Source organism: Anolis carolinensis, chromosome 3, assembly GCF_035594765.1.
Source record: "Anolis carolinensis isolate JA03-04 chromosome 3, rAnoCar3.1.pri, whole genome shotgun sequence".
In the NCBI taxonomy this organism is placed as follows: domain Eukaryota; kingdom Metazoa; phylum Chordata; class Lepidosauria; order Squamata; family Dactyloidae; genus Anolis; species Anolis carolinensis.
Window position 1 is genome coordinate 229,502,829 of NC_085843.1, and position 27,916 is coordinate 229,530,744.

General features: G+C 42.2%; 1 protein-coding gene across 6 annotated transcripts in view; it reads left to right on the plus strand.

Annotated features, from left to right (window-relative positions):
• Positions 1-27,272, plus strand: part of stn1 (STN1 subunit of CST complex) — a 61,094-nt gene extending 33,822 nt beyond the window's left edge. For 5 of the 6 annotated variants that reach the window (XM_008106602.3, XM_016992172.2, XM_062976291.1 and 2 more), the window contains 6 exons: positions 2,063-2,224; positions 3,365-3,476; positions 4,615-4,774; positions 19,257-19,379; positions 20,557-20,629; positions 22,939-27,272. In XM_008106602.3, coding sequence (XP_008104809.1) covers positions 2,063-2,224; positions 3,365-3,476; positions 4,615-4,774; positions 19,257-19,379; positions 20,557-20,629; positions 22,939-23,096 — 788 coding nt within the window. In that variant the 3' untranslated portion in view covers positions 23,097-27,272. The remainder of the gene's footprint in view (positions 1-2,062; positions 2,225-3,364; positions 3,477-4,614; positions 4,775-19,256; positions 19,380-20,556; positions 20,630-22,938) is intronic. The other variant, XM_003218493.4, reaches the window with a different exon arrangement.
• Positions 27,273-27,916: the final 644 nt, after the last annotated feature.

Consider the following 27,916-nt stretch of genomic DNA (forward strand, 5'->3'; position numbering starts at 1 on the left):
TATTATAGTACCTAGTATAGCTGCTTACAGAGGGAGACTTCAAAAATGAGGACATATGTGTATAGATCTCCAGCCAAACCTTGGGCAATAATTTGAGGTATGTTAGTTTATTTTGAATGCAACAGGCTCTGCTTTTTCTTCCCCTTTGTAGAATTCATTTTAATGAATTTTTTTGTGGGCGGGTTCATTTTCTCTTTGCAACTCTTCACATTCTGATGCTCATGTCAATATCTGTCCCCAAGTAGTAATTTTTTGTTTGTATAAAAGGCATGTTTTTCTGTGCTTCAGGCTTTAATGGAAGTGACATTCTCCTGCTGTCCTAAAACACCTACTACACAACATGAACAGATTTTCACCTATTTTGTCCAACTCTCTAGATTCAATCAGTCGTGAAGGGAGGGCTGTGTCACGTGGTTTTAAAACATACCAGCACATAATCACATAGAGCCTTTGTCCTGATGATTACCTGTCTTGAACTCATTAAGCTTTATTTCTATTCTTAGACCACTTCCTGCTACTACAGCCCTCCCCTGCTGTCTATAGTTGCACATCTACTTATGGTGTACAGAAAATAATATTAATTAAAGAAATAGTGGCACTGTTTTTCAGTTCAAAGTTACCATCAAAACCTTTGTCCAAATACAACTGAAATCAGACAACCAAATTTCAGACACCTGGAAACTTAATGTTACTATCAGTTATGTAGGGGGAAAAAAATTAAAATATTAAATGTAGACATCTCCTGTTCTTTTACATTGGCAAAAATCTAAAACATAATGTTTATAAGTGTCCTCAAGGGAGACATAGAATAGTCAGTACAGTAGTTAGCATGTTCTGAGAATTTGTTCAGGTGGTCATTTTCCCAGATTGCAACAATTAAAGCTCATGCATCACAAGAACCAATAACTGAATTTTAAATAAGGAACTAATAGGCATGAAGTCAAACTGTATTTGTTGCTTGACAGGCACTGAGGGTGGCTTTTGTTTTGCTTCTAATAATAGCAAAGGCCTTTTTATTTTGAGTGAGATGTGCTAAGGTTTTTAATTTTGGTTGTTTTCTTGAGGTTTGAATTGTAGAACAGTAACATGACATTTTAAAGAGGTGCTTATAGTAGTTATATTTCCATTATATTAAAAGTTGTATACGTTGTATACGATACAGAAGATATAATATAATTATCATGCTTCCTTGGTGTCTCCTTCCATCCTTAGGAAATGCTTTACAGAATTCTAGTTGAGCTCCCTTCCTTTTGTCTTTTTTGCTTTTATCAAATAGTCTTTGTATTCAGCTGATCTTTTGTCAACTGATCTTTTTTGGTTTGAGACAGGTTTTTTACTGGATGAGCACTTTTATTTTTTTCTCATATAAACATCTCTAAAAATAGGTGCATCTTAGAATCACCAATCAAAGTGGGAGCCCTGATAACTCGGCAGCCCGCTGAGAAGCATTTGCTCGGTTCTTTGCGGACAAAATCGCTCTGATCCGTTCCGACTTTAACACCATATTAACGGCAGTCTCTGAGGATGTATCGAGTGCACCTGCTTGTCCAGTTTTGTTGGATTCATTTCAATTGGTTGAGCTCGAGGAAGTGGACAAGATCCTTGGAGAGGCGAGACCGACCACATGCATCCTGGACCCCTGCCCATCCTGGCTGGTGAGAGAAGCCAGAGGGGGTTTGGCCGAGTGGGTGAAGGTGGTGGTGAATGCCTCCCTTCGGGAGGGCAAGTTTCCAGCGAGCCTAAAAATTGCTGTGATCAAGCCGCTGTTGAAAAAACCATCACTGGATCCCACTCAATTTGGAAACTTTCGGCCTATCTCCAATATCCCCTATTTGAGCAAGATCTAGGAACATGTGGTTGCCTTGCAGCTCCAAGGATTCTTGGTTGACACTGATTTTCTGGATCCGGCACAGTCTGTTTTTAGGCCGGAGCATGGTACCGAGACAGCCTTGGTCACCTTAGTCGATGATCTTCACAGGGAACTGGACAGGGAGAGTCCAGTTCCCATTCAACATGTTGTGAATAAAGCAGTACCATATGATATCTATTTATTTCTCCACAGATTTTGAATCCTCAAGTTGTGGCTTGGATCTAATTGAGCAAATAAGAAAGCTCCAAATGGCAGTTCACAAGAAAACAAATCTGCAAATTGGTGATCTAGTCAGAGTCCGTGGCTCCATTCGGGTGTACAGACAGCAGAGAGAAATAAAGGCTTCTCTCTATTGTAAGCACTAAGCAGTTGTTCTTTCAGCAGTTTGCATTTTTATCGGACTTTTAAAGTCCCTAAGTAACTGTTAGTATATCAAAATGTGCCCAGAATCAGTCTTTCAAAGCTGAGCCATTATGAGTCTCTGATCAACATCATTGGGTACAACTGTGTACATCATCCAGGTCTCCTTGACTGTTCTTAATGACAACAGCCTGCACAGTTAAATCAGTAAGGTGAAAGGGCCCCCCCAGCTTTCCAGAACCAGTTCTAGAAATTAAAATGCAAGTCATAGTGTGTTCTCTTTCCCATCCACTACTACTTACTAAATTGTATGTAGAATGTGGAATCATAGCAGCATAGAGTTGGGTGAGGCCACAAGGGTCATTCAGTCCAGCCCCCCGCCATGCAGGAACACACAAATAAAGCATTTCCGACAGATCGCCATCCAGCCTCTACTTAAAAACCTCCAGAAAATGAAATTCTACTGGACTCCAAGGCAGAATATTCCACTGGTGAACAGCTCTTACTGTTAGGAAAGTTCTTAAAGTTTTGGTGGAATATTTTTTCCTGCAATTTGAATTCATTGCTCAATGTCCTAGTCTCCAGAGCAGCAGAAAACAAGCTTGCTCACTCCTCAACATGACATCCTTTCAAATATGTAAACATGGCTATTATGTCTCCTCTCTTGGCCTTGTTTTCTCCAAGCTAAACATACCCAACTCCCTATGCTGTTCCTCATAGGACTTGGTTCCAGAAGCAAGCTCTGATAAAGTTGTGAACCATACGGGTTTTATTCCCCAGTACACCACTGATCATAGAATCATAGAAGAGTAGAGTTGGAAGAGACCTCATGGGCCATCCAGTCCAACCCCCTGCCAAGAAGCAGGAAATCGCATTCAAAGCACCCCTGACAGATGGCCATCCAGCCTCTGCTTAAAAGCCTCTAAAGAAGGAACCTCCACCACAGTCCGGGGGAGAGAGTTCCACTGCCGAACAGCTCTCACAGTGATATAGCAATGAGGAAGGAATGGTCAAAATCATATTTGAGTATTCCTTGCCTAAGCAAATCCAATTAAATTCATGGGGTTACCATAAGTTGCCAGGTGATGTTGTTACAAATAGCAGCTCACATTTAGACTTCTCATTTCTTTCCAGATAAAGTTGATGATCCTGCATATGAAGTCCAGATTGCAAGGCTGTTAGAGCTCCCACGTCTATATAGAGATATTTATGACAAGCCATTCCAGATCCCTGAGGAAACAAAGAGGTCAGTGAGATTATTAGAGAAGGTATTTTTTGCATCAGGATGAGCAACTACACAAATGTTGAAACTTCACTGCCATCCCATGGGAAACTGGACAGCCCCATGTAACTTTGTAGTTGGGTGTGTCCCTCCAATCCCCCCCCCCCAAAAAAAATGGTCCATAGGAATTGCCAAAACTCCTGGAAGATACTGTAATCCATTTCACTGCACTTTAGGGCCTTTTCACAACTCCTCTTGCATTTTTCAGGCTAGATTTCTTCCAGATGGAGTGCCAATTGTCATTTTTGGTTCAAAAGTTTGTTGATACTTGATTGTGAAAGGGAGGGGGTAATGGGTCTGCAGAGTCTTGGAGGAGAACTGCAAATGATCCTTGACCCATACTTTCCTTGCCCCTGCTTTACAGCATGAGCTTGAATTGCAAACAAATGAATGAATCTAGACTTTTTGCTGGTATGGAAAGTTGATATGATGGGAGAGGCATGGAGTTGGAATATAATCAGAGGCAGGAACAGGAATGTAACTGAAAAGAGACAACAAGGATGTGTCACAGAATTGGAGTGGGTCAAATGTATGTACTTTCTGTTTATACTTGGTGAATGCAGGGAACTGGACAAGGGGAGTATGTCCCTCTTTGTTCTGCTACTTTCAATACCATGGACTGTGATATTTTTTTGGGATGGACCGTGTTGGCATTGTTTTACAGTGGTTCTCTTCCTTCCTGGAGGGATGAACAGAAAAGACAATTCTGGGGGATTCCTGTTCAATCCCTTGGTCTTTGGTCTTTGTTCAGGGTTTTCTAATTGGGGTCCAGATATTCCACAGTTAATCCACAGAGGCTGAATTGAGAACTTCAGAATAGCTATGGGACTTCTATTCCAGTAAGTGGAGATGTGGTCATCCATAAAGGAAACTTTCTGTTGCTGTGGTATATTGAAACTAGGCATAATACTGTATTCCACAGAAAAAATGATGCCACCACTGCTCAAAGTGTTTGTAAGGACAATTCCTTCTCAAATATTGTTCTAATTCTAAATCTTTGTGCGACAATCATTTACATTTCTGAGTCTAATATTATGGCAAGTGGGTTTGAGCGTCCATCGATATCTTTTTCATGCACATTTAATTTATTTTTCATTGGCAGCAGTCAAGGTGTGGCCAGCTTGTTTGGCTCTGTCAGTGTTCTAAGTGAAAAGATAAGAGCCTTTCTATTGAGGAACAAGATTCAGAGCTTCTATAAGCAGGATTTGGAAACAGTGGAAGAGTTTGTAGATCTGATCAGACAGGGCACCGCTGCTGAACAAGTGAGTAAAAGTGACTGTGTAAGGAATTGTTTCAATCTTAAGTCAACTGAGATGTAATAATAAGAATGAGTTAAATAATAATCTATGCCATAATTTCTATCTTAAAAAATAATTTTTCACTAACGAATGGTTAGAGTTTTATCTCCAGTCATGAAAACTAGAAGGTAATACCTTGAAAGGCAGCAAAAGCTATGAATCTTAGGAAACCAGAAGAACTACTGAATTCCACATATGGCTTTAAATATATGCAATAAGTCCTGAAGGGAGTAAGTTTGTTAAAGCTGTAAAACTAACAAGACGAAGGAACTTAATAGTGTCTCTTAGCCTCCTGCTTTAAGTCACTTCTGTCAGAACTCTGTCGGGAAACTGTACTGGAGTATGGGAGGTCTTCTTAAGACAATGCACCAGTTGAGGGCCAGGGTTGGGGAGTTCTGAACTTAATTATGGCAGAGCAAAATAATTGGGTCACAGAATATTAAAAAGATGAGACCTTCTGTAGGAAATTATAAAGTCTATGATGACATCTGCTCTGTATTACACATTCTTCTTGGACATTCAGAGAAAAAACTTTGAAAGGGGGAATGGGGAAGGTGGTAAGAGACTCCAAACCCTAAACTGTAATTGAAATCAGAGTTGTACATAAAGTAAGTGCTTGTTTCAGATTTGGACTGCTTTTCAATGTCGTGAGATGTCTGTGTTTCATTCGATTTGTGGTTAAATAGAAATGTGTTTATAAAAGATTCATAGCGTGCAGAGAATAAGGCCATGAGCCAGAAACCCACCTGGTGCAAATTTGAATAACTCCAGTTGATGTGAAATTATGTATGCTGGCAGCAATTGAAGATCTGGGCTTTTCATACAGAATTTTATAAAACCCTTGCTGCAGTGTTACAATTAATAACAAACATTGGCATATAAACCTCTATCTCTTTAAATATATTATAGGTAAATACTGAACTGAGAAGGAAAAGGAAATATCTTTCTTGGCATATTTCCCATTTATGCATAGCTATATTTTTGCTTAAGATTATATTTTAGAGTCCTTGTGCTGTTGGAGGTTTAAATCCTTCCAAGACTGCTCACTGAATTAAAGTAACAACAGATCTCTTGCCTATTTACACAGGGACTCGTGAACAACATCTTGGTGGTTGGTTCCTGGCAACATTTGTTTTCATAAAAGAATTTTTTGTCATTGAATTTTAGTAAAGCAGATAGGTTTGGATCTTAATTAGAACCCTGCTGCTCTGTGGCACAGAATATAATAGAAAAACATCAAACAGTGGAGACGGAATCAGTTCCTCAAACTAGCTGCCATAATAAGGCATTGCGATGAAGATTGAAGGTTCTTCCAAGTTATTCAACTCAGTAGTTAAAGGACTATGTGCAACAGTTACCATGGTCACAAGGGAACAGTATTATTACAGTCATGACAAATCTCCTTTGACTTCTTTAGCCCAGTATTTTGAGTCATCATAATGGCAATTATGTAATGCACAGTTCTTAGAAACTCTGCTTTAAAACTGCAGCTCAGCTTGACAGCTACTGCATGACCATAGCAAGTCACATTCCTTTGTCTCCATGACTTATTGGTAAAATAATGATTTCCGAGAAACACCTTTTTCTTGAGTGATATACCTTGTTTTGAGGACCTTTTCAAATAGCCCTGAGTGGAATATCATTTTGTCCTCATTTCTGTATCAGTAGGAGATTTTCATTCACTTAGATATTTGTTTCACAATAATACATTTCATTATTCGAGCGCTGGAAGATGTTGCATTATTATACAGTAGAGTCTCACTTATCCAACATAAACGGGCTGGCAGAACGTTGGATAAGCGAATATGTTAGATAATAAGGAAAGATAAAGGAGAAGCCTATTAAACAACAAATTAGGTTATGATTTTACAAATTAAGCACCAAAACATCATGTTATACAACAAATTTGACAGAAAAAGTAGTTCAATATGCAGTAATGCTACGTAGTAATTACTGTATTTATGAATTTAGCACCAAAAAATCACGATATATTGAAAACATGGACTACAAAAATGCGTTGGATAATCCAGAACGTTGGATAAGTGAATGTTGGATAAGTGAGACTCTACAGTACTTAGAAAAATGTGAACCATCACATCCAGAGCACAGAGCACCTCTGTGTTAAACTGCCTCCCCTGATCCCTGTAAAGTCCATATTAGTTTGAGAAGTTCAGTTTCATATGCCTTTGTCATGTCATGTGTGTACTTTCTTACTATGCATCTTCAACACCAAAGCACTTAAGTGATAGCTCTTAACTTAATAAGGCCAAGAGCAAGAGGTTAAAAAATCCTCAATAGCGAAGCAAAGATAGGCAACAATTCTCATTAGTGTGATGAATTGCACTAATGTACAGGGATATACACTGAAAAATATTCCAAAGAACATAATTTAGCTAAAAAGTAATATTTTCCAAGCCCTTGCTGGCACTTCTTACTTTTTACTTTTTTCATTACTTTTTGGAATGAAATGAAAATTTGAATCCTCTGTGTTGTTTATCTGGACCTTTTTATTTTTCTTCCTGACACATATAGTGCCATATTCTGGCAGCAAACATATACCTAGTACTGACATATATTTAGTGTAAAGTTTTGCTTTTCTTTATAATTCTCCAGTGGGGCCCAACATCAGCTTAGGCATTAAGCTGGTACTGCTAACTGCCAAATTAACTTCTATTCCCTTTATGTTTGTTGAGAGCAATAACTGATATAGTAGCTAGTGAATGAAATGAGACTACAGAGCATGGTTCAATTTAAGTAAGATCTAAAATGCCAAGGTTGGGTGAGTGGCCTTTTATTCTACATGGTTGCTGGTTTGGATTTCTGGAACTGTCTGTTCTTTCTCTCCTTGTCTGTCTTTGAGCTCAGCGTGTAGTAATAGAGCTTCTCTTCTGGATTTCTTGCATTCTCAGAATCATGATAGCTTACTTCTTCTTTCTGCCTCTTGTCACCACTCAGATAAGCTCCCTACACTTGAAATAGACTAAGCTGGACTCCTGTTGAGTTTCAAATCCAGAGACTGGAGAACACACTAGTACAACAGAATTATCCCTGCTACTTGCATGTCTGCTTTCCTTATATAGTATCTACTGGGAGACAGCATGCTCTCTTGCATGTTAGTGTCATCTAACCCACACTGAAGTTCAGGGTCACAGTGCACAAAAAAGACATTTCACAGCTTCCTAAATGTTTTAGCATTAGCTGGGATCAGACAAGGATTACAAATCATTTTAAAAAAAAACCTTAAAAAACCCTTAGAATTCCAACATTTATCAGTCGAATTGTCTTATAATGTCTAGCAGTCCTTCATGAACTGTACTACAGCAATGTCGCCTTTGTTGTCCCCACTCACTGTTTGTATACATGTGTGCCACACTGAGTGATTTATCTTTCCTTTTAATCAGCATAAATTCATCTCTGGCTAAAACACAGCTTGAGTTCTCTGTTTATTTTTAATTCGCTAGTTACAATACAAAATACAGCAAGAAGGATAGCAAAATGTAGAGGAAGGAATGGGGTTGTTAGCCACCCCAGCTGTAAAGAAATATTATCAAAACCATGGCTTTGATAAAAATCTTCATCTAGCTAACCAGTTAATCTTTGTTTCCACAGATAAGGAAGTGAGTGTAAATTGCAGGAAGGCAAGTCTGAAGAAAAACTCCTTTACTATAAGAACAGCTGGTTTTTCTTCGTGTACTCTGTGAATGCACACTAATGGAGAAACTGCGCCTGCGCAGGTTCCGACAGAAACTCTTCCAAGCTGAAGTTCAAATTTTGGCGGTAACCACGCCCCCCTTCCCAAGGGGCATATAAGGCAGCCCCGGGCGCCCGCTCTCCAGTTCCTTTTTTTCCGCCGCAAGGTTCACTTCGGACTCTTCGCATGTCTACTACTCGTTTCAAACGCTGCACGCAGTGCGCTGCTAAAATTCCTGATTCCGATGGCCACGCCAAGTGCCTCTTCTGTCTTGGCGAGGCTCATGTGGTCGGTACCTGCCGCTTCTGCCTAGCTCTCACGGCTCAGGCCAGAAAGAACAGAGCCGCTAGGCTCAGAGCGGCGCTTTACAAAAAATCTCTCGCTCCAGAACCGACTCCGTCGACGTCGAGTGCGTCGTCGTCTTCAGCTCTGAGAGCAATGTCGGCGCCAACAGCTAAGGCACCGACAGCTAAAGCCTCCTCGGTCTCATCCAGGGCGTCTAGAACAGGGGTCCCCAAACTAAGGCCCGGGGGCCGGATGCGGCCCTCCAAGGTCCTTTACCTGGCCCCCACCCTCAGTTTTATAATATAATATTTTTATATCAGTTTTAATAATATAATATATTGCATATGCATATAATATTGATAAAAATATTATAATGTTATATAATATAATACTAATAATAATACCATACAATAATATCAATTCTATGTTATATAGTACATATAATATTACAGTATAGTGTTATAGTTCAATATAGTATTATATAACGCTAATATTGTGCTATGCTAATAATATATTGTATGTCCATACAGCTGCTCTGAGTCCCCTTCAGGGTGAGAAGGGTGGGATATAAATGTAGTAAATAAATTTAGTAAATAATTAATTAATTAATTTTAGACTTAGGCTCGCCCAAAGTCTGACATGACTTGAAGGCACACAACAACAACAACAACAATCCTAATTAACTTGACTATCTCATTGGCCAACAGCAGGCCCACACTTTCCATTGAAATCCTGATAGGTTTATGTTGGTTAAAATTGATTTCATTTTTAAATATTGCATTGTTCTTTTATTGTTGTTGTTTTGCACTACAAATAAGACATATGCAGTGTGCATAGGAATTTATTCGTATTTTTTTCAAATGATAATCCGGCCCCTCAACAGTCTAAAGGGTTGTGGACCGGCCCTCTGCTTTAAAAGTTTGAGGACCCCTGGTCTAGAACTTCCAGGGCCGCTAAGCCTGTCAAGCCACCGTGTACCGTGACGACGGCTACCGTGTTGACCCGCTCCGGAAAGGTGTGGCCTTCCTCGACGTCGAGCTCTCTCGCCTCGATAACCTCGGTCCGCTCTCGTATCGGCTCCCCTCCGTCCTCCTCTGCTATCAAAATAGCCTTTAAGAGGGCTCACGAGGAGTCTCGTCGAGCGCAATCTGACTCAGCTGTGGTTCCTCCAACACCAGGCAAATCCTTGAGGGTTGCGTCTAAGCAACCGCCGACGAAGAAACGGCTGACTCAGCGGCTTCCTCAAAAAGGGACCCGCCATCCTCCTCGGCAACCTCCTCGAGAAGGTCTTCGCCGATTGTGCCGGCCCAGAGGCCTAGAGATGTCTCTCAATCCCCTCCGCAGCCCCTATCTGATGGAGAGCTGCAGGACTCACCCCACCACTCTACCCAAACGGTGGTCAGGGTACCAGTACTGGAGCCTCTTGCACCGCTTCACTCATCGCGCCAACAGCTCTTTCCTCCGACCTTGACACCGGAGCGTGGCAGACAAACCGCTCGCCTGGCTCGAGTGGCCCAGGCCTCAGCCTCCAAAGACTCTCGGCTCCCGGCTGTCTCCTCCCGTGAGGCCATGCCTCCCCCCGAGACTGTACTTTCTTCTCCCCCTCAGTCCCCTCAAGGGGCTGAGGAGGAAGATGTCAACATTGACCGCCCAGACTCTGTCCTCTCGGCCTCGGTGGTCTCTCTCGGCCTCGACCTTTCTCCTCCTCATGATGCATATGAGGCGGACCCGCCTTCACCTACTGACAATATTCGTGCTTTCTCTGATCAAATGGTCAGAATGGCCGACGCCCTGGGTATGGAGATTAAGCAGACCTCCAAAGCAGTGTCTGATCCAGTTTTCAAAAGGGTGCAGGCCCAAGCTCCGCCGGCCACGCTACTCCCTTTCTTTCCTTATCTCTCAGACGTTATCCAGGCCTCCTGGAAAACCCCATCCTCCATACCTCCAACCTCGAAGAGAATCGAGACTTGGTACCGTACCGACGACGATTCCCTGGAGTGGCTGAAGCACCACCCCGACCCTAATTCCCTGGGCGTCAAGGCCTCCCAATCCTCAGGTCGTCAATCAAACACTCCGGCCGACAGAGAAGGGAAGCGCTTCGACGCCGTGGGTCGAAAGCTTTACTCTGGAGCCCTTTTACTTTGCCGGATGGCGAACTACGGAGCCTGCATGGGTGCCTACCAGCAGATTATCTGGGAGAAGGCACAACCCTTCTTCGCGAAACTGTCGGACGAAGACCGCTCCGTTCTTACCACCCTCCAACAGGAAGCTGACTCGCTCGCCCACCACCAAATCCAGATGGCGAAACATACCGGGGACACGGCGGGCAAGATGATTGCCCACGCGATTGCCATCCATCGCCATGCCTGGCTGAGGTCGTCCGGTCTATCCTCATCCTCCAGGCAGGTCATTGAGGACCTCCCCTTTGACGCACTCGGACTATTTAATTCGGGTACCGATGATAAACTCAAATCGAATCATGACTTTAAAATTCTTGCGTCCAAATGTGGCGACCAACCACAGCCACAGCGTACCCGCTGGTTACCTCATCGTTTTCGCCGCTTCCCGCCGCAATCCTTCCGGCACCAATCTTTCAAATGCCCCTCGGGCTCGAACAATCAAAGCCATCATCAACCCCGTCAAGGGCCTCATCCACAAAAGCAACGGGATCGAACCACCCCCGCTCCTCCGCAGGCTCACCGGCGTACATGACGCCATCCTTTCTTGCCAAAGCTCCTCGTCCGCTACCGCTGTAAAACCCATGCTGCCTCGACACTCCTGTGCCTTCGCCGACCGCCTGGCCCCCTTCTTCAATCAATGGGAGTTCATCACTTCAGATGCTTGGGTTCTCCGCATTGTCCAAGAGGGCTACGCCTTAGAGTTCGCAGAGCTCCCACCTACAGGTCACGTTCTCTCTTCAACTCCTTCTCCAGAAATACTGGCCGAAATCGATGCCCTTCTGGCCAAAGGGGCCATCCGTCTCTCTCCTCCCGAACTGGACCCGCAAAGCTTCTTCTCCAGGTACTTCACGGTCCCGAAGAGGGGGGGGCGGGCTACGCCCCATTCTAGACTTAAGGGCCCTCAATGTCTTCATTCGTCCTTCCAAATTCAGAATGGTCTCTATTGCCTCTATTCTCCCGATGCTGCAGCGGGGAGACTACTTTGCCTCCATAGACTTACGAGACGCTTACTTCCACGTAGCGATAAGGGAGGCTCACAGACGTTTCCTCTGTTTCAAAGTCCTCGACCAAACTTATCAAACTTATCCAAACTTATCCAAACTTATCAATTCAATACCCTTCGGCCTAGTCACGGCGCCAAGGGTCTTTACCAAGGTTGTTGCCATTGTAGCGGCCCACCTCAGGCTACATGGCATCACGGTCTTTCCTTATCTAGACAACTGGCTTCTGGTCGGGCCCGACCCTGCCCTCCTCGAACGCCACGTCTCCTTCACACTGCGTCTCCTAACCTCTCTCGGCCTCCAACTCAATGCCGAGAAGTCACATCTCACCCCATCGACCAAAATTCGCTTCATCGGAGCTCTCGTCGACTCCGTTACACAGACCGTCTCGTTACCGCTTGACAGATTCCTAGCTCTCCGCCACCAGATCGCCCTATGTCGATCCGCCCGGAGGGTCCGAGCCCGTGCCATTCAAGTCCTTCTAGGCCACATGGCCTCCACGGTTCTCACGACCCCCTTCGCCAGGCTGCGTCTTCGGGTCCTACAAAGGTGGTTTATAGACACTTTCAAGCCGCTCTACCACCACAACTCGAAGTACCTGTCGATACCGTCGAACGTTCGCCGATCCCTCTCATGGTGGACGTCTCACCGAAACGTGTGCAGGGGACTTCCATTTCATCCGACCCTGCCTGCAATGACTATAACCACAGACTCCTCCACCTATGCCTGGGGAGCCCACATGAACGGCCTGACGGTCCAAGATCTCTGGTCCCATCCGAGAGGACCAACCACATAAACTTTCTCGAGCTTCTCGCCATTTTCAAAGCCCTGAAAGCTTTCTCCCGCCTCATCTGCCACAAGTCCGTCCTCATTCAATTGGACAATCTAGTAGCAGTCTTCTACATCAACAAGCAGGGCGGTACGGGTTCGAGAAAGCTGATGCACCTCTCCTCCCGCCTCTGGCTTTGGTGCATAGCCCACGAGGTCCAAGTCTCCGCGATTCACCTTCCCGGTGCCCAGAACGACTTGGCAGATGCCCTCAGCAGGATGACTTCCTCCTCCCACGAGTGGAAGCTCGATCCCGAAATTCTCCACACCCTGTTCCTCGATTGGGGGCGACCTACTCTAGACCTCTTTGCCTCTCCCCAAAACGCTCAGCTATCCCGCTACGGAGCAAGGCTCCCCCCGAACTCCTTTCCAGGCTGCCTGGGAGACGCCTTTCTACTGGACTGGTTAGCGGAAATGCTTTACCTCTTTCCCCCTATTCCCCTCATACCGAAAGTCCTCGAAAGACTCCTCTCGATCTCGGTCACAGCGATCCTCATAGCTCCGGCTTGGCCCCGCCAGCCGTGGTACCCGGCCCTTCTTCATCTTTCCAGAGGAACGTTTCGCCCTCTCCCTCCCTCGCCACACCTTCTTTCCAGGGAGGACGGTCAGATTCTTCACCCGGACCTTCCTTCTCTTCATCTCACTGCGTGGAGGATTCTTACTTAACCTCCCTCCCACAAAACCTCCAGGATGTTCTTCGGGCAGCCCATAAGCCAGCTACAACCAAAGCTTACACCTACAAGCTTTCCCGCTTTCACGCCTTCCTTCGATCCCGTGACATCGACTCCTTTCCGACTTCGGTACCGGTGGTCCTCGACTTCCTCATGACTCTTGTCGAGAGAAAACTCTCTCTCGCTTCTATTAAGGCCTACCTCGCAGCCCTCTCCTGGTCTTTTCAACGCCATGGTCAGCCGTCTCTCTTCTCTCGCCACCTGATCAAAACCTTTCTCCGAGGCTACAATAACATCTGCCCGCCGTCGCTTCCGCCTACGCCGGGCTGGAACCTCGAACTTGTGCTCTCTCAACTCACATCTGCTCCCTTCGAACCACTGGCCTCAACCGATCTCCGCTTGCTTTCGTGGAAACTAGCCTTCCTAGTGGCGATCACTTCGGCACGACGGCCGTCTGAGCTCGCTGCCCTCAGGGTCGATGAGCCATATCTACGTTTCCACCACGACCGTGCTGTCCTTCGCCCGGACATTACTTTTCTCCCTAAGGTGGTGTCAGCTTTCCACCTCAATCAGGACATTGTCCTACCAGCTTTCTTCTCTAATCCCTCCTCTCCTCTCGAGCGGAAACTTCACCTTCTCGACGTTCGCAGACCACTCCTTTTCTACAAGGACCGTACCAGGGGCATCCGTAAGACTCAGAGACTCTTTGTCGCCTATGCCCCGGACAAGTTGGGTAATCCCATCTCCTCCCAAAGGTTGTCCCATTGGATCGCTCAGGCCATTGAGTTGGCTTACGAACTGGCCAAGCGCCCTCCCCCTCCATCCATCCGTCCGAGATCGACGAGGGGCCTCTCGGCTTCGACCGCCTTCCTCAGGGGTATCCCGCTCGACTCCACTTGCAAAGCGGCAATCTGGTCGAACCCACTTACTTTTGTTTCTCACTACAGGCTGGACAACAAGGCCCTGAAGGACTCGGCCTTCGCAAGATCGGTACTCTCATCTTTCCTATCCTGACTCTCAAACGGCCTCCTTCTCCCTATACTCACCCGCAGGTGACTCTCTATACCTCTCCTTCAAGCTATGGGGCCAGTTTTCTCCCCATGCCTATACCTCCGAGGACATGTTCTTCCCCTAATTGTGTTGGGACGTTGTTCTGTAACACTTTTTTTCACCCTGATGGGCATGTCAAGTTATCTGATGTTTCCCCTCTTCCCCTGGGAGAGCGTTCATATACACTGTACTCAACTTCGTATTGTATTACGTTTATTTAGTGTTCTTTTTTTCCTGATATGTTCTGTCTCTTATGTTATGTTCATACTGACATTGCACTGGTCCTTTCGGACAGCCTATTGCACTGGTCTCCTGGGACTATTATCTCAATATGTCCTAATAAACTTATGTTTGGACATTCACTGGTTGTCGAGTTTGCCTTGTCCCACCGTCCGGGACCTTAGCGTGTCAGTCTCCATTAGTGTGCATTCACAGAGTACACAAAGAAAAAGGACAGGTTGCTTACCTGTAACCATGTTTCTTCGAGTGTACTCTGTGAATTCACACAAACCCGCCCTTCCTTCCCCTCTGGCAAACCTCTCCCTTTCTCGTTGCCTTGGCGGCGCAGGAACTGGAGAGCGGGCGCCCGGGGCTGCCTTATATGCCCCTTGGGAAGGGGGGCGTGGTTACCGCCAAAATTTGAACTTCAGCTTGGAAGAGTTTCCGTCGGAACCTGCGCAGGCGCAGTTTCTCCATTAGTGTGAATTCACAGAGTACACTCGAAGAAACATGGTTACAGGTAAGCAACCTGTCCATATTGTTTCCTACTGGTTAGAATCATAGAATCATAAAGTTGGAAGAGACCACATGGGCCATCTAGTCAAACCCCCTGCCATGCAGGAAAAGCACAATCAATGCACCCCCAACAGATGGCCATCCAGTTTAAAAGCTTCCAAGGAAGGAGGTTCCACCACACTCGAAGGCAGACAGTTCTGCTGCTGAATAGCTCTAACAGTTAGGAAGTTCTTCCTAATGTAAAGGTGGGATCTCCTTTAGGAATAGAGCAGAAATCCTTTCCTTGGAGATATTTGAAAAGCCTGTTGGTAGGTGGAGGGCTGACCTGGATCTTCCTTTCAGGGCTCATTTCTTAGTATGTTCTTATGTACATCAGAATTAATTTTTGAAGTTTAGATAAGCACGCCTGACTTTTCAAGCTTACCTGGTACAATTTCTCTGCACTAGCAACCAATAGTGTTTAATATAATGTAATTTCTGTAGATTCTACTAAAGAGGGAGAATTGTCAACCAATCCTAGACTAGGGATTGGAAAACTGCAAAATTTTGAACATTTTGGTAACGGAGGGCTATAAGATAATTGGAAGAAAACCAATATATGCCTTTGTAAGAGAATTCCGTTGTGTTACAAAGGAAAACTTATTTATTGTGGCAGACATCTCCACAGACTCTGTCAAATGTGTGAGGTGTTGTCCTAGGTAAGCAAATTATACATTTGTTGTATAATTACATATTTCCTACTTAAGGCCAACCTATCATTGGGTTTTCTGGGGCTGAAGGTGTATCTATGGAAGGGGAATTTGAAAACACTAGGCCCAGAAGACAATGAAATAATATCAGCATTTCTGCCATGTTGTACTTGATGTTTGGTATAACATCACACACAACCTACTCCCACCTTGGCATTGGAAACACTTTTATGGTTGGGGGTTGTAGTAACTCTTAATATAAAGCAGGGGTGGGCTGAGCTATCCCATTTTCAGACCAAAATTGTAACCAGAAGTGACTTCCAGCTGTTTTAATTTTTTTCAGGGTTGTTAAGTTAATTCTTTGTTTCTGAAAGCCTCCAGGAATAGTTTTTGATATTTTTTTAAGATGAAATTGTTTGAGTATGCAGGAATCGGAGAGGATCCAGACATGTCTGGGGGTGCAAAAAGGCCATGAAGGTTTATGTGTGCCAGCTCCCGAAGGATGCGAAGAACAGAAGTGAGAAACTGAATACCTTTAAGCTAACACCAACATTGACAGTGCTATCATTGACAGTGCTAACAATGTCTGTACAAAGTAGGTGACAGCAAAAAAGTTCACAGGCCATTCCTGCGACTTAAAGCAAAACGTAAGACAAAGAGCAAGTACTTTCTGACATGGCTATATCTTTTCAGCTAGAAAAATTGAAAGAGGAACTCTATTACACTTTCTTGTTTTCCTAAGCATGTACTTTACCCAAGGCATAAGTAACAGAAAGAATAGGGATAGAGTCCTCACTACAAAAAAAAGAGAGAGCAGTTCAGCATGTTTTAATTTTTTTTATTCAAAATTAATAATATGCACACAAAAGCTTTGCAGAAATAAATAAAAACTGAATGAACCTTTTAATGAAACTACTGAAAAGTTTTTTCAAAAGTCCATCCATTAATGACTTTTTCCCAATTTCAATTTTTCTTATTTAAAACATCAGGGCATCCCCTGAGCAACGTCTTTGCAGATGGCCAATTCTCTCACACCAGATGCGACTTGCAGTTTCTCAAATCATTCCTGACATGAAAAAATATATTAGGGGGCAAACCTATACATCTACATTTTCAATAAATATGCTAGAGACAGCTGTTGAGTCATGCTTATTTACTCTCCCATGCTGATGCTTCTACAAGCTTCTGACATAAGGCAAATAGTTGAGCAGATGTAAAAAGGAGCTTTACTGTTACAGACTTGTAAAACAGGTATGCCCATAGCTGGCATGGGCAAACTTTGGCCCTCCAGGTGTTTAAGACTCCCACAATTCCTTGAAGTCTGAAACACCTAGAGGGCCAAAGTTTGCCCATGCCTGGTCTATAGTGCTTGGTACATTTTCTTTCTTTTCCCTTTTCTTTATATATGCATAATCTCTCTGTTTCATCATCTGTGTATTCTTTGCCGAAAAACCTCTTGCTGCAGCTTTCGTACCCTTCTTTAGGCCAAATCTCTCTGTAGATTTCCTTACACAATGAAGCCCCAAAACTATCTTCTAAGACCATACTAGGGGTCCTAAACGATTTGGGCCCTGCCTATCTTCATGATCACATCTCCCCAGGCTCTCGCCGCCGTCACAAGCACAGTTGGTGGGGACGAGGAAGAGAACCTTCTCGGTGGTGGAACTTTGGAACACCATCTCCAGAGAGATCAGGCAAGCCCCACTGTCCTCCTTCCATAGGGACCTGAAAACCTGATGGTTCTAGCAGGTCTTTGAGCATGATTAGTCCCTAGACTCCACCTTCTTGGTTGCCAACCAGGACCCTGCTCTGCACTTTATCTGCCTCCCTGGCCTTTGATACTCTGTCGTATTAGCCTTTGCCTAGCCCTTCATAGTTGGCCATGTCCATTCTGAAATTCTGGCCATTGGTATCTTGAACCCATCTGATAGAGTATTTATTTATTTATTTGTTTACAGTATTTATATTCCGCCCTTCTCACCCCGAAGGGGACTCAGGGCAGATCACATTATACACACATAGGACAAACATCCAATGCCCATAAACACATCAAACATAGACCGAGACAGACAGACACAAAGGCAATTTAACCTTCTCCTGAGGGGATGTTTGATTCTGGCCACAGGGGGGAGCAGCTGCTTCATCATCCACTCTGACGGCACTTCCAGTGGACTGAAACTGGATTTTAAATTTTTGTGTTTGTTTTTATTTGATGATGTTACTTTTATTGTATGCTCTCCTATTGGCAACTGAATGTTTTGCTTATGTTGGAAACTGCCTTGAGTCCTCTGGGAGAGATAGGGTGGTAGATAGATGAAGTGTTGTTGTTGTTGTTGTTGTTGTTGTTGTTGTTGTTATTGTAGGGATTAGTGTTGAGCAGTGGTTGGAGTGCTGAATGTAGACCTGGAAAATCCAGATTACAACCTGCATTTAGCTAGTAAATTTACAGGGTGAGGCAGTCATGCATTCTCTTTCCACAGTTTACCTGCAGGGCGAATCTAAACATAATATCCTAATTGAAAGAAACTATTGACTTAATTGTAAGTAAACAGGAGGAGGTCAGCAGACAACTGATGATGTGTTATATGTGTAGGAAGTATATTTAGGGGTAGTAGATAGGTTTGTACTAAAGTGAGAGCCCCCCTTCCCAAAACCAGAAGCAAGACCCTTCAAGCTAAATACACTAGATTAATATGAATAAGAGGAAAGTGGCTTGTAACCATCCATATTGTAGACTAAGGAGCAAGCAAGTACACTCAGTGTTGTCTTGCTTATAAGCCAATGAATAAAGTTAGAGAAGCAGAAGTGTTTGGAAGTACAAGCTCCTCTTGTACTTTTATGATAATACTATTTCTTGTGCTTTTCCTGTCAGCTGTAAGACATTCATCATTAACTATTCTCTTTCAGGAGTCATCTGACTTGAGCTTTATGTCAGCTTGCTCAGAGTGTTCCTAATTAAAGTCTATTTTCAGACAGAATTGATACGCTAGACCAAAGTGAATAATTATCTATTTCTTTTCTTGCAATCCCTTCAGTTCATTTTTATTTTGAAAATGGATCAGTGTGTCTTATAAGATAAATTACTCTGGCAGCAAAGCATTCCATCTGCTGAGGGAAGGTCTGTACAAAAGCTGCTGTAGTCTCACAGGCTGCTGTTTGTAGGAGGGTGGTCCTGATTTTGGTATCCTGTGTAGACTCCAAATAAACAACCTAGAAGTTTGTCTTGAATACTTCTTGTACCAATATGTCTCTCTCTCTCTCTCTCTCTCTCTCTCTCTTTTTTTTTTTTTTACTATTTCCCCTCATGCCACTCAAGACAGATTCCAAGCCACATTCCTTTTCCAGTTTGATTAGGGAGTCCTTTCTGGAAGCAATAAGGATTCTAGAAAATAAAGGTGTTCTTTTCCAGAAATCAAAGAATCCCAATGATATGTACTATGTAAGTATCAAAATTCTGGTATACACATGTTGTAGAAACGATTACATCATATACCTGTGGTGCTTTCCATGTGTCCTAAGTTATTGTGTAGCTATTTCCTTATCTTCTTCACATGTTAGCATATGCGGGGGAAATCACACATAAACAGAGTGGGCAGTGTGATTATTACCTCAGTTTTGCTCTTTTTCATTTGGGGGCTTATTTTGCAAACATTTAGTCAGGTTTTTGCAAAAGATATTTTGTCTTAGTAGAAAATAAGTTTGTGAAAAAAGTTGTTGCTGAAAGAAAATTATTTTGCCCTCTTTCAGTGCAAGAAATCTTGTGGCAACTGGCGGTTTATTCAGCAAGATGTTTTGAGCTATTCTTTCTTATCAAAGATGAAAAATGTGTAAATGTTTTTGGTGTTTGTATTCTCATCACATTTAAATACACATACAAATCTGGAGCATGTTTCTAGCATGTCACTACTACACAACAATGAGGTAGTGTACGTGGCTGGTCCACTTGAATATAGTCAGCTGCGTGTGGAAAGCCTGCATACACAGGAGCTTCATCCATGTCATGTATAAACAAATCTTGAATGTACATAATGGGGTGATGGTGAGGTAAATGGAAAACTTTGAGCAGAATAATTGTCTGTACTACCATAGGCTCTCAATGGATGGTGCAAACATACAAACAAAATCCAAGGCTATAGATGAATTTGATACCTATTGCCTTGGATTTTGTTTGCATGTTGGAGTCTTTTTGTATGTTGAAGATAATTGGGAGCCTTCATTTCCATTGTTGTGCTTCTTGAAAAAAAATATAGTTACCTCTAATTGTAGGCCTGGATCTGGATCTTGTCTTTTAAATAATGTGTATTATATGTATAGAATTTTCTGCTGAGGAAGGGCAAATGGGCTGCTTTTCCTGTTGTCCTTCCACCAGCAGGCAAAGTCCTTTTAATCAAGGCAGGTTTTCATAAATAGCTGTTTGCTGAAAAAGGGGCTTTTTACCAAGCTGGTGTTACATTTGAAACATTTTTTTCAAGTTTTAACTGTACTTTAAATTTGTATTTAATTATATTTTTATTTACTTTTAATGTAAGGCAACTTGAGTCCAATTTCTGGGAGACAGATAAGATATAAATTCAATCAAGAGATAAATGTACATATTTTTCTCCTGTGTCCTCCAGGTAACTGAGCAAGATAGAGAATTGCACAGAGTCACCCTCAAAGTCCTCAAAGAAGATTGTAAAAGACCAAAATGTAAGTTTAGTCAGGTCCCTGTTTACAAACGCAAGCATTTTATTCATGTTCAGTTCTCTAAAATTCTGTCAAGGACAGAACGCCACAAGGTTCAAGATAACAGAGTTTATTGGATTACAGAACTCAAAAATGCCCGTAAAATACAAGGGCCAGGCAGTATTAGCCTTTAGGAGCAAAAAGGGGCAAGGAAAAACGTTCAAAAGATAAACCGGATTAAACCGGAGTTTAATCCGGGTAAAAACAAACTGCTTGCTTCAGCCTGGGGATAAACAATACAAAAGCCGAGGAACAAAAGATACAAAAGAATGCAACTAATTGGCAGCAGATTCCTCTCTGCTGCCAACACTGTGCTTAGAGTAACTTGCGTCGCTCCCACACACACAGCAGACAGGATTTCCAACACGAACAGATCAGCCAAGGATTGTAGCAGTAGAGTAGACCCAGTTCCTTTCCGTAGATCAAAGCCAGAAGCAGACGTTTGTAGATTCCAAGTCCAAGAAGGGGGGAAGACAAGCCGTGGTCAGTTCAGTCCGAGTTTTCAAAACAGGAGATGGCGTCCGTCAAGAAGACGACGGAAGGTCAAGCTAATAAGAGTAAGCACAGGTTTGCACAAACAAATGCCCACACAATTCCTCCCGCCGTCTGACCCTGAATTCCAAAACAACTTACGTCTCAGCACAGGAAAACACACCAGTCTTCAGGAAAGCGTCCCACACAGATCCCAAGCGTTCGTCCAGATTACCTTGCCCAACGCAATTTGCAATTGCTCCCAAGCCCCATTTTATGCCAGTTACAAATCCTCATCACTGTCAGCTGTCCTCCTTAACCCGGGCGTTTCCTCATCACTTTCCTCATCAGAGCTGGAACACCTCTGACTACGCCCCACAGCATCTCCAGCTGTGGATCCCGTCCCATCCCTCCAGCTAAGCCATGGGTCTAATCCTGAAGGTCCCCATTCATCTTCTATCCCATCATGACCAGTGGCACCCAATTCCTCCCTTACCCGAGTCCAATCCATCTCATCCTCCTCCGAGCTAACCAGCCCCTCCTCCATTCTCTCCGTAAACCCCTCAAAAGACTCTTCGTCAGATGGTGCTGCAAAAATGTCTCGCAGTCTTTTTCTTTCTCGCTCCTCGAGAGTATCTGACTCTCGAGGAGTCTTACGCCCACGTCTGTCAGTAACAGAGCCATGAGGCTCAATCATAACAAATTCCTTGTATAATTCACACTCCAAAGGAAATTAACTGCTATGAAAAAGATAGAAATGGCCACTGCTACTATAGTATACAGCTATGCATGCAATCCATTTCAAAAATAATTTTTGGACTGCACCTGTCAGAATACCTTAGCGAAAAATTAACAATTAGAGATAATAGTGGTATATTTATAATTCAACAACCAAATCAGTTTTCAAAGTTCCGAAGACTTCTGCTTGTGTAGACAGCTTCATATCTGCTGATGAAATTCATTCTCATGTGGCTGTATGAATTTGATTCCCATCAATCTCCTCAACTGTCTCCAGCCGCTACATGTCTGCATACCATAATGGGGAAAGTGACATTTCCAAGAAGCAACAGCAAGCTATGATTGAGTGGTAATGAGCACCCTCTTAAACATTTAGTGCAGGGGTGAGCAATAGCAAAGAATTAGTGCTCATCACTGGCCTTCAGCAGGATCATGGAGGGCTGCACCATGACTGTGCTTCTTGCTTTTTTCCTTTTTTCCTTTTTAGGAATTAAAAAAAATATATCTTCATGTTTATTCAGGGAATTGAGAAGTATTGATTTATTTCCTTGTTTCTAAAAAGACTTGTGATGGAACCCTTATCTGAAGTGGACCTGCAGGACCATTAGCCTTGGGAGTTGAATGAACACCCAGCTTTTTCACAAATGGATGGGACCGCCTTAGGGGGGGTGCAGTTCATCAAAGAGCTCTGACTGGTTAGCAAAAGGCACTGAGGACTATAGTAGATCAGGATACAGAAAGTTCATAATGTACTGATATAGATAGAGGTTGTATTTTATTGTTCATCTAATGCAAAGAATTCAAAACAACATTTTGATGCAGGATTTTGTCTCTTCAACATGGACAGTTATAATTTTTGTTACAAAGCAAATCAATACTGAACTAAATAATAATAATAATTAACATACTTGAAAGGACTTTCACAATTACGCAGTCAGAGGAACTATTTTTGAATATATTCAGATTGTTAAATACACGTGCGCCCACACCTTTACACATAGCATATGGATGCATGGAGAATTTGACCATCCATTTACCATTCCATATTTGCTTTATGTCTATAGATGCTGAAAAAGGCTGCCATCTCCGTCACATTCACAATTGTGTAAATCAGAACTACAGCCCTTATGTCACCGAAATTGTGGTCCGTTGCCTCCTGGACTGGTTGGAGACCAACAGTGATATTGTCACTACCATGGAAGGATACTATACTGTATTTTAAATTGTGGTATGCCATGCCTCCCTAGAGCCAAACTTTGTACAGCAGGCCCAGTAGATATAATTTCTCTACCACATAGGATTTGATTGTGTAGTTCCTGAATTGTTTCTCATTTAAAAGATTATGTGCCCTGACATTCCTAGCTACTATATGTTACTAAAAATTTCAGAAAATACTGCTATTCCTCACATAACACAGTATCTGTTCTAAACATAAGAATCTTTCTAAACAGAAAGGAAACTGTCATGTTGTGAATGCCCTCTTGTGGTTGGATAGACGACAAAGCAACATACGGATGTCATAGTTCAATAAATAACAATGGCCTAAACAATAGGTAGGTAACCTGTTACCCTCCCAGTGCCTTGCACTACAAACACATAATCTTTGACGACTGTGCTGCCTGAGGATCATGAAGGTTATAATCCAAATATTTGGAGGGTACTCAGTTGCCTACTACTGATCTACAGGTATAGACTTTTGGCATTTCAGATTTTAAGTCTGTGAGTTGAACTGATTATGGTTTATGTTACATAGACATCCTTATGCATACTATTTATGTCTTCTACATACTCTAAGAATTATATTCATTCTACTTCTAAAAAGATACAGAAGTGCCTTTAATTAGATCCTTCTGACGCCATAAGAATTTTTCAAGTCCCATATTCTTTTTAAACAATGCCTTTGTGTGCTCCATAAAAAGCTTATATACCCGTTTCTATCCCATTCAAGGAATATTGTGAGAAATGGCAGTCTATTAGGAAATTATTATCTTATTTCCTGTAAGAAATGGACTTATTGTAGAATCTGAGGTACCTCATGCCACATTACCATGTGATTTTTGCATCCTTGTTTAACTTTGCTTTAAACTGGTTTTCTTAATGTGATCACACTTTTTACTAATAATGCTCCTCAGAAGAGGTTTCTTTCTAGCTATTTCAGCAAATACTGTATGATGTTCCATATTTCAATTACCTTATTTATTTTTGGAAAGTTATTTGGCATTATCACAAAGAAGCAAGCAGAGAAACCCTCTCAAGCTTAAAATGCATTATCTCTATAGAAAAGTTAAGGTTTCTGGAAAGCTGAAGCAAGTGTCAAATTAAATATAATGATATGAGATGGAAAAAATAAAAGTATATACATTCTTGCCCACAGTCATTTTAAAAATGGGTACATTTCGACTTCACCATAATTCAGTATTGCAAAATTGCTTCTACAAGTAGGCCAATGCATAGGACGAATTCCAGTAGTAAATAAAATCCTTGTGCTTTTTGGATCTCTGCAGGGATTATTCAAAACAGAAAGGTAACCCTGGCTACATCTTCTGATCTGGACATAACAGGAAAGCACCTGACTTTACTAAAGGGTCTAGCAGGGCTAAAACATGTTCAAAGTTCAAAGCTGAGGACATGCAGATAGAAATATCTAATATGCCACAAACTACCAGATAGCTTGTTGCTCTTCTCCAGACTCTAGTTGACTAAGCTTACAGACAGTGAGCCAAGGATCTGAACTAGAGGCTCTGGTGACTGACTGTTTTTCTCAAGAGATATGTCCTAACCTGTTGTTATTACAAGTGTTTGCTAAATAACATTCAATTTGTAAAAACCTTGTTTAAAAGAAAAGGACAGTGAGCGAAGAAGATTCTGGAAGGTAGTTCTATTGCCAATTGAGCAATTTCTTCTAGAACTACCAGAAAGAAATTAAGTTAATTCTGCAGTGAAAAGTATGTGTGAAACTGTAAGCATACTAGAAAGATCAAACGTATACATATAGTGTTTCATGTTGGAGCATCTTATTCTAGGACACTCTTAAGAATGTTCAAGAATAACATGCCTCAGTCCCACAGTGATTAATATCTTCATTTTTTTAAAGTTGAAACACACTCTGGGTCTTGTCTTTCTCCACTCTCCATTACCTATTCCATAATGCGGTTGGAATGCTTCATGTTCTACAGATGCCCTTGTTTAGCACAAACATCCTAGTGGCAGGCCTCAAGCAGATAAGAGCTCTACAGCAGTGATACCGTCTGTCAAGAACCTCTTCTCTGCTCCAGTGTTTCACAGTTTTGGCATAGGAATACTCTATGTGTCATTCCAGCTGCCGCGTGGACTTATTTGTAAATGCATGACTTTAGCTGTCTGTTTGTGTGAAGTGAACAAATCCAGATCTGCTGTCATTGTTCTGTATCATCAGTCTCTGACAAGAACAAAAGTATTATGTATTTTCTTCTTCCAATTATTTCAGTCTTCAGACACTAGCTTTTGAAGGAGCCAGTATCTTGGAGATTAGTGTTTGGCCATTTTTGGCAGTGAATGATATGTTGGGGGATGTTATACTGTACTTCCGTTTTCTAATGTCAATCTTTGTTTACAGAAGAAAGCTAGTCGGGGATTATTTTTCTCACTGTGTTTTTTTTATATATTCTCTTACTTTTGTTAACTTAATTGAAAGGATGGTGTGTCCTTTTACATCACAGTGGAAAATCTTTGCTTCTCTATATGTTTTTGGTTTAAAACTACCATAATCCCTTACCACACTGGCCAGAGAGAATTGAAGCATCTGAACGGTCAAGAATTTTGCACTCCTGCCTTACATCTTAGCAATACGAACTTGTTGTCTCAATATTCTTTCTTAAAATGTTCTTACAGTAAAATTACTTTATTAAATAAAACAGATGCATTATTACATTACTCTATTGATATGAAGTCTAATTAATAGAACTTGAGAGATATTAGTCTTCTGATATATGTACAGCCAGCCTCCACATTTGCTGGAAGACAGAATACCTGTGGAAATTTTAAAAAATTCTCTAAACCTGAGACAACCTCTCTAGGAACCTTTACTTACTTACTTTACTTAGGTGATCCCTTGTTGTTTGAGTGTGATGGCCTTCGGTGGTGGATACGTAGGTGACTGTAGAGCCCTATTTTTGATGTGCATGTTCTTCCACAGTGAGGACATCGGTTTCCAGGTGGAAGGTGGTCCTAATCAGGGTTGGCTTCACGGGCCTTCCTCTTAGCATATTTCTCCCTTTTGCCCTTCATTTGTGCCTGTTCCAATTCCACAGCACTGCTGGTCACAGCTGACCTCCAGCTAGAGTGCTCAAGGGCCAGGGTTTTCCAGTTCTCAGTGTCTATGCCACCGTTTTTAAGGTTAGCTTTGAGCCCATCTTTAAATCTCTTTTCCTGTCCAACAACATTCCATTTTCCGTTCTTAAGTTGGGAGTAGAGTAACTGCTTTGTGAGATGGTGATCGGGCATTCAGACAATGTGGCCAGTCCAGCAGAGTTGATGGCATAGGAGCATCACTTCAGTGCTAGTTGTCTTTGCTTCTTCCAGCATGCTGACATTTGTCCGCCTGTCTTCCCAAGAGATTTGCAGGATTTTTCAGAGGTAAACATGATGGAATTGTTCCAGGAGTTGAGTGTGACGTCTATACACAGTCCATATTTCGCAGGCATATAACAGGGTTTGGAGGACAATAGCTTTATAAACAAGCACCTTGGCATCCCTATGGATGTCCTGATCCTCAAACCGGGTTTGAGGAACCTTTAGGTTTCTACTGAAAGTTGGCCATAGAATCACAGCAGGGAACCTAAAGATCTCTAGGTCCTCCAGCAGAAGTTGACACTGGAGAATCTAGGGCACTGGTTCTCAACCTGGAGTACCCAGATGTTTTTGGCCTACAACTCCCAGAAATCCCAGCCAGTTTACCAGCTGTTAGGATTTCTGGGAGTTGAAAGCCAAAAATATCTGGGTACTCCAGGTTGAGAACCACTGATCTAGGAGATTCCTAGAGAGAACATTTATGTCAAATCTATGAACAATCAAATCTGCAAAAGAAAAACCTGCATATGTGGAGGCCTGAATGTACCTTGTTGACAAATGTGCAACAAAACACTGTATGCAGATATGTATCTGACCACAGTGTGGTGCTGTTGATGCAGGCTTGAACTACAGCTGGAATTTTCAACAGTATTCCATAAAAAGATTTCTCTATGCATTGAAAAATGTAATAGAATATTTATTGTCATATTCAAGAGACAGACAGAGCTTGAGAGAGTGAACAAGGAACAGATATGTTAAATTATTGAAAGGAAACCTAAATGGAAGTATGTAGTCAATGTGCTGTTGGTAAACCATGTCTGATTTAAAATAAAATTAATATTTTCTTTAAGATAGCGAGTCACAATTTTTATCAACTGAGCAATGTAGAATTGGCATCTCAATCAAGTCCAGTGGCTCAGTTAGGTTGAAAGACACAGCTAGCTTTAAAGCTTGAAAGTAATGAATTGCAATCATATTAGTTATCTGTAGCGGTACTTGGGGAGGTAACAAAGACAAAATAAGGTGCATTCTAAAAGAAACATAATGAGTAGGAATTACACCTTATTTTATGTCAAGTAATACTTTTATATATTTAGAGAATTTTAGAGGCATTTTAATGGATTTTTTCACATTTTGTGCTATTCTCTTGTAATGAATAACAGTATGTAACACAAATTTTGTTCCTGGGTTCATTTACTAATTGGCTGTATCACAGAAACATGGAAAAAGTTTCATTAAACTGCAAAAACTTTGTTTTTGCGGGACATTCTTCAGCATATTTTGCTACAGCTTTTCAATTAATATCTCATCAAGTCTCAACCAATTCAACATAGTTTGTGGCAGCCACAAAAACAAAGTTTCTGAAGTATAACAACTACTTTCAAAGTAAGTATCACACAATTAAACACATAACACTTTCAAGCCAGGAAGAGATTTTTTTTCAATTTTGTTATATAGTTTAATAAGTTTTTTAAAAGATGCTGCAATTTTACA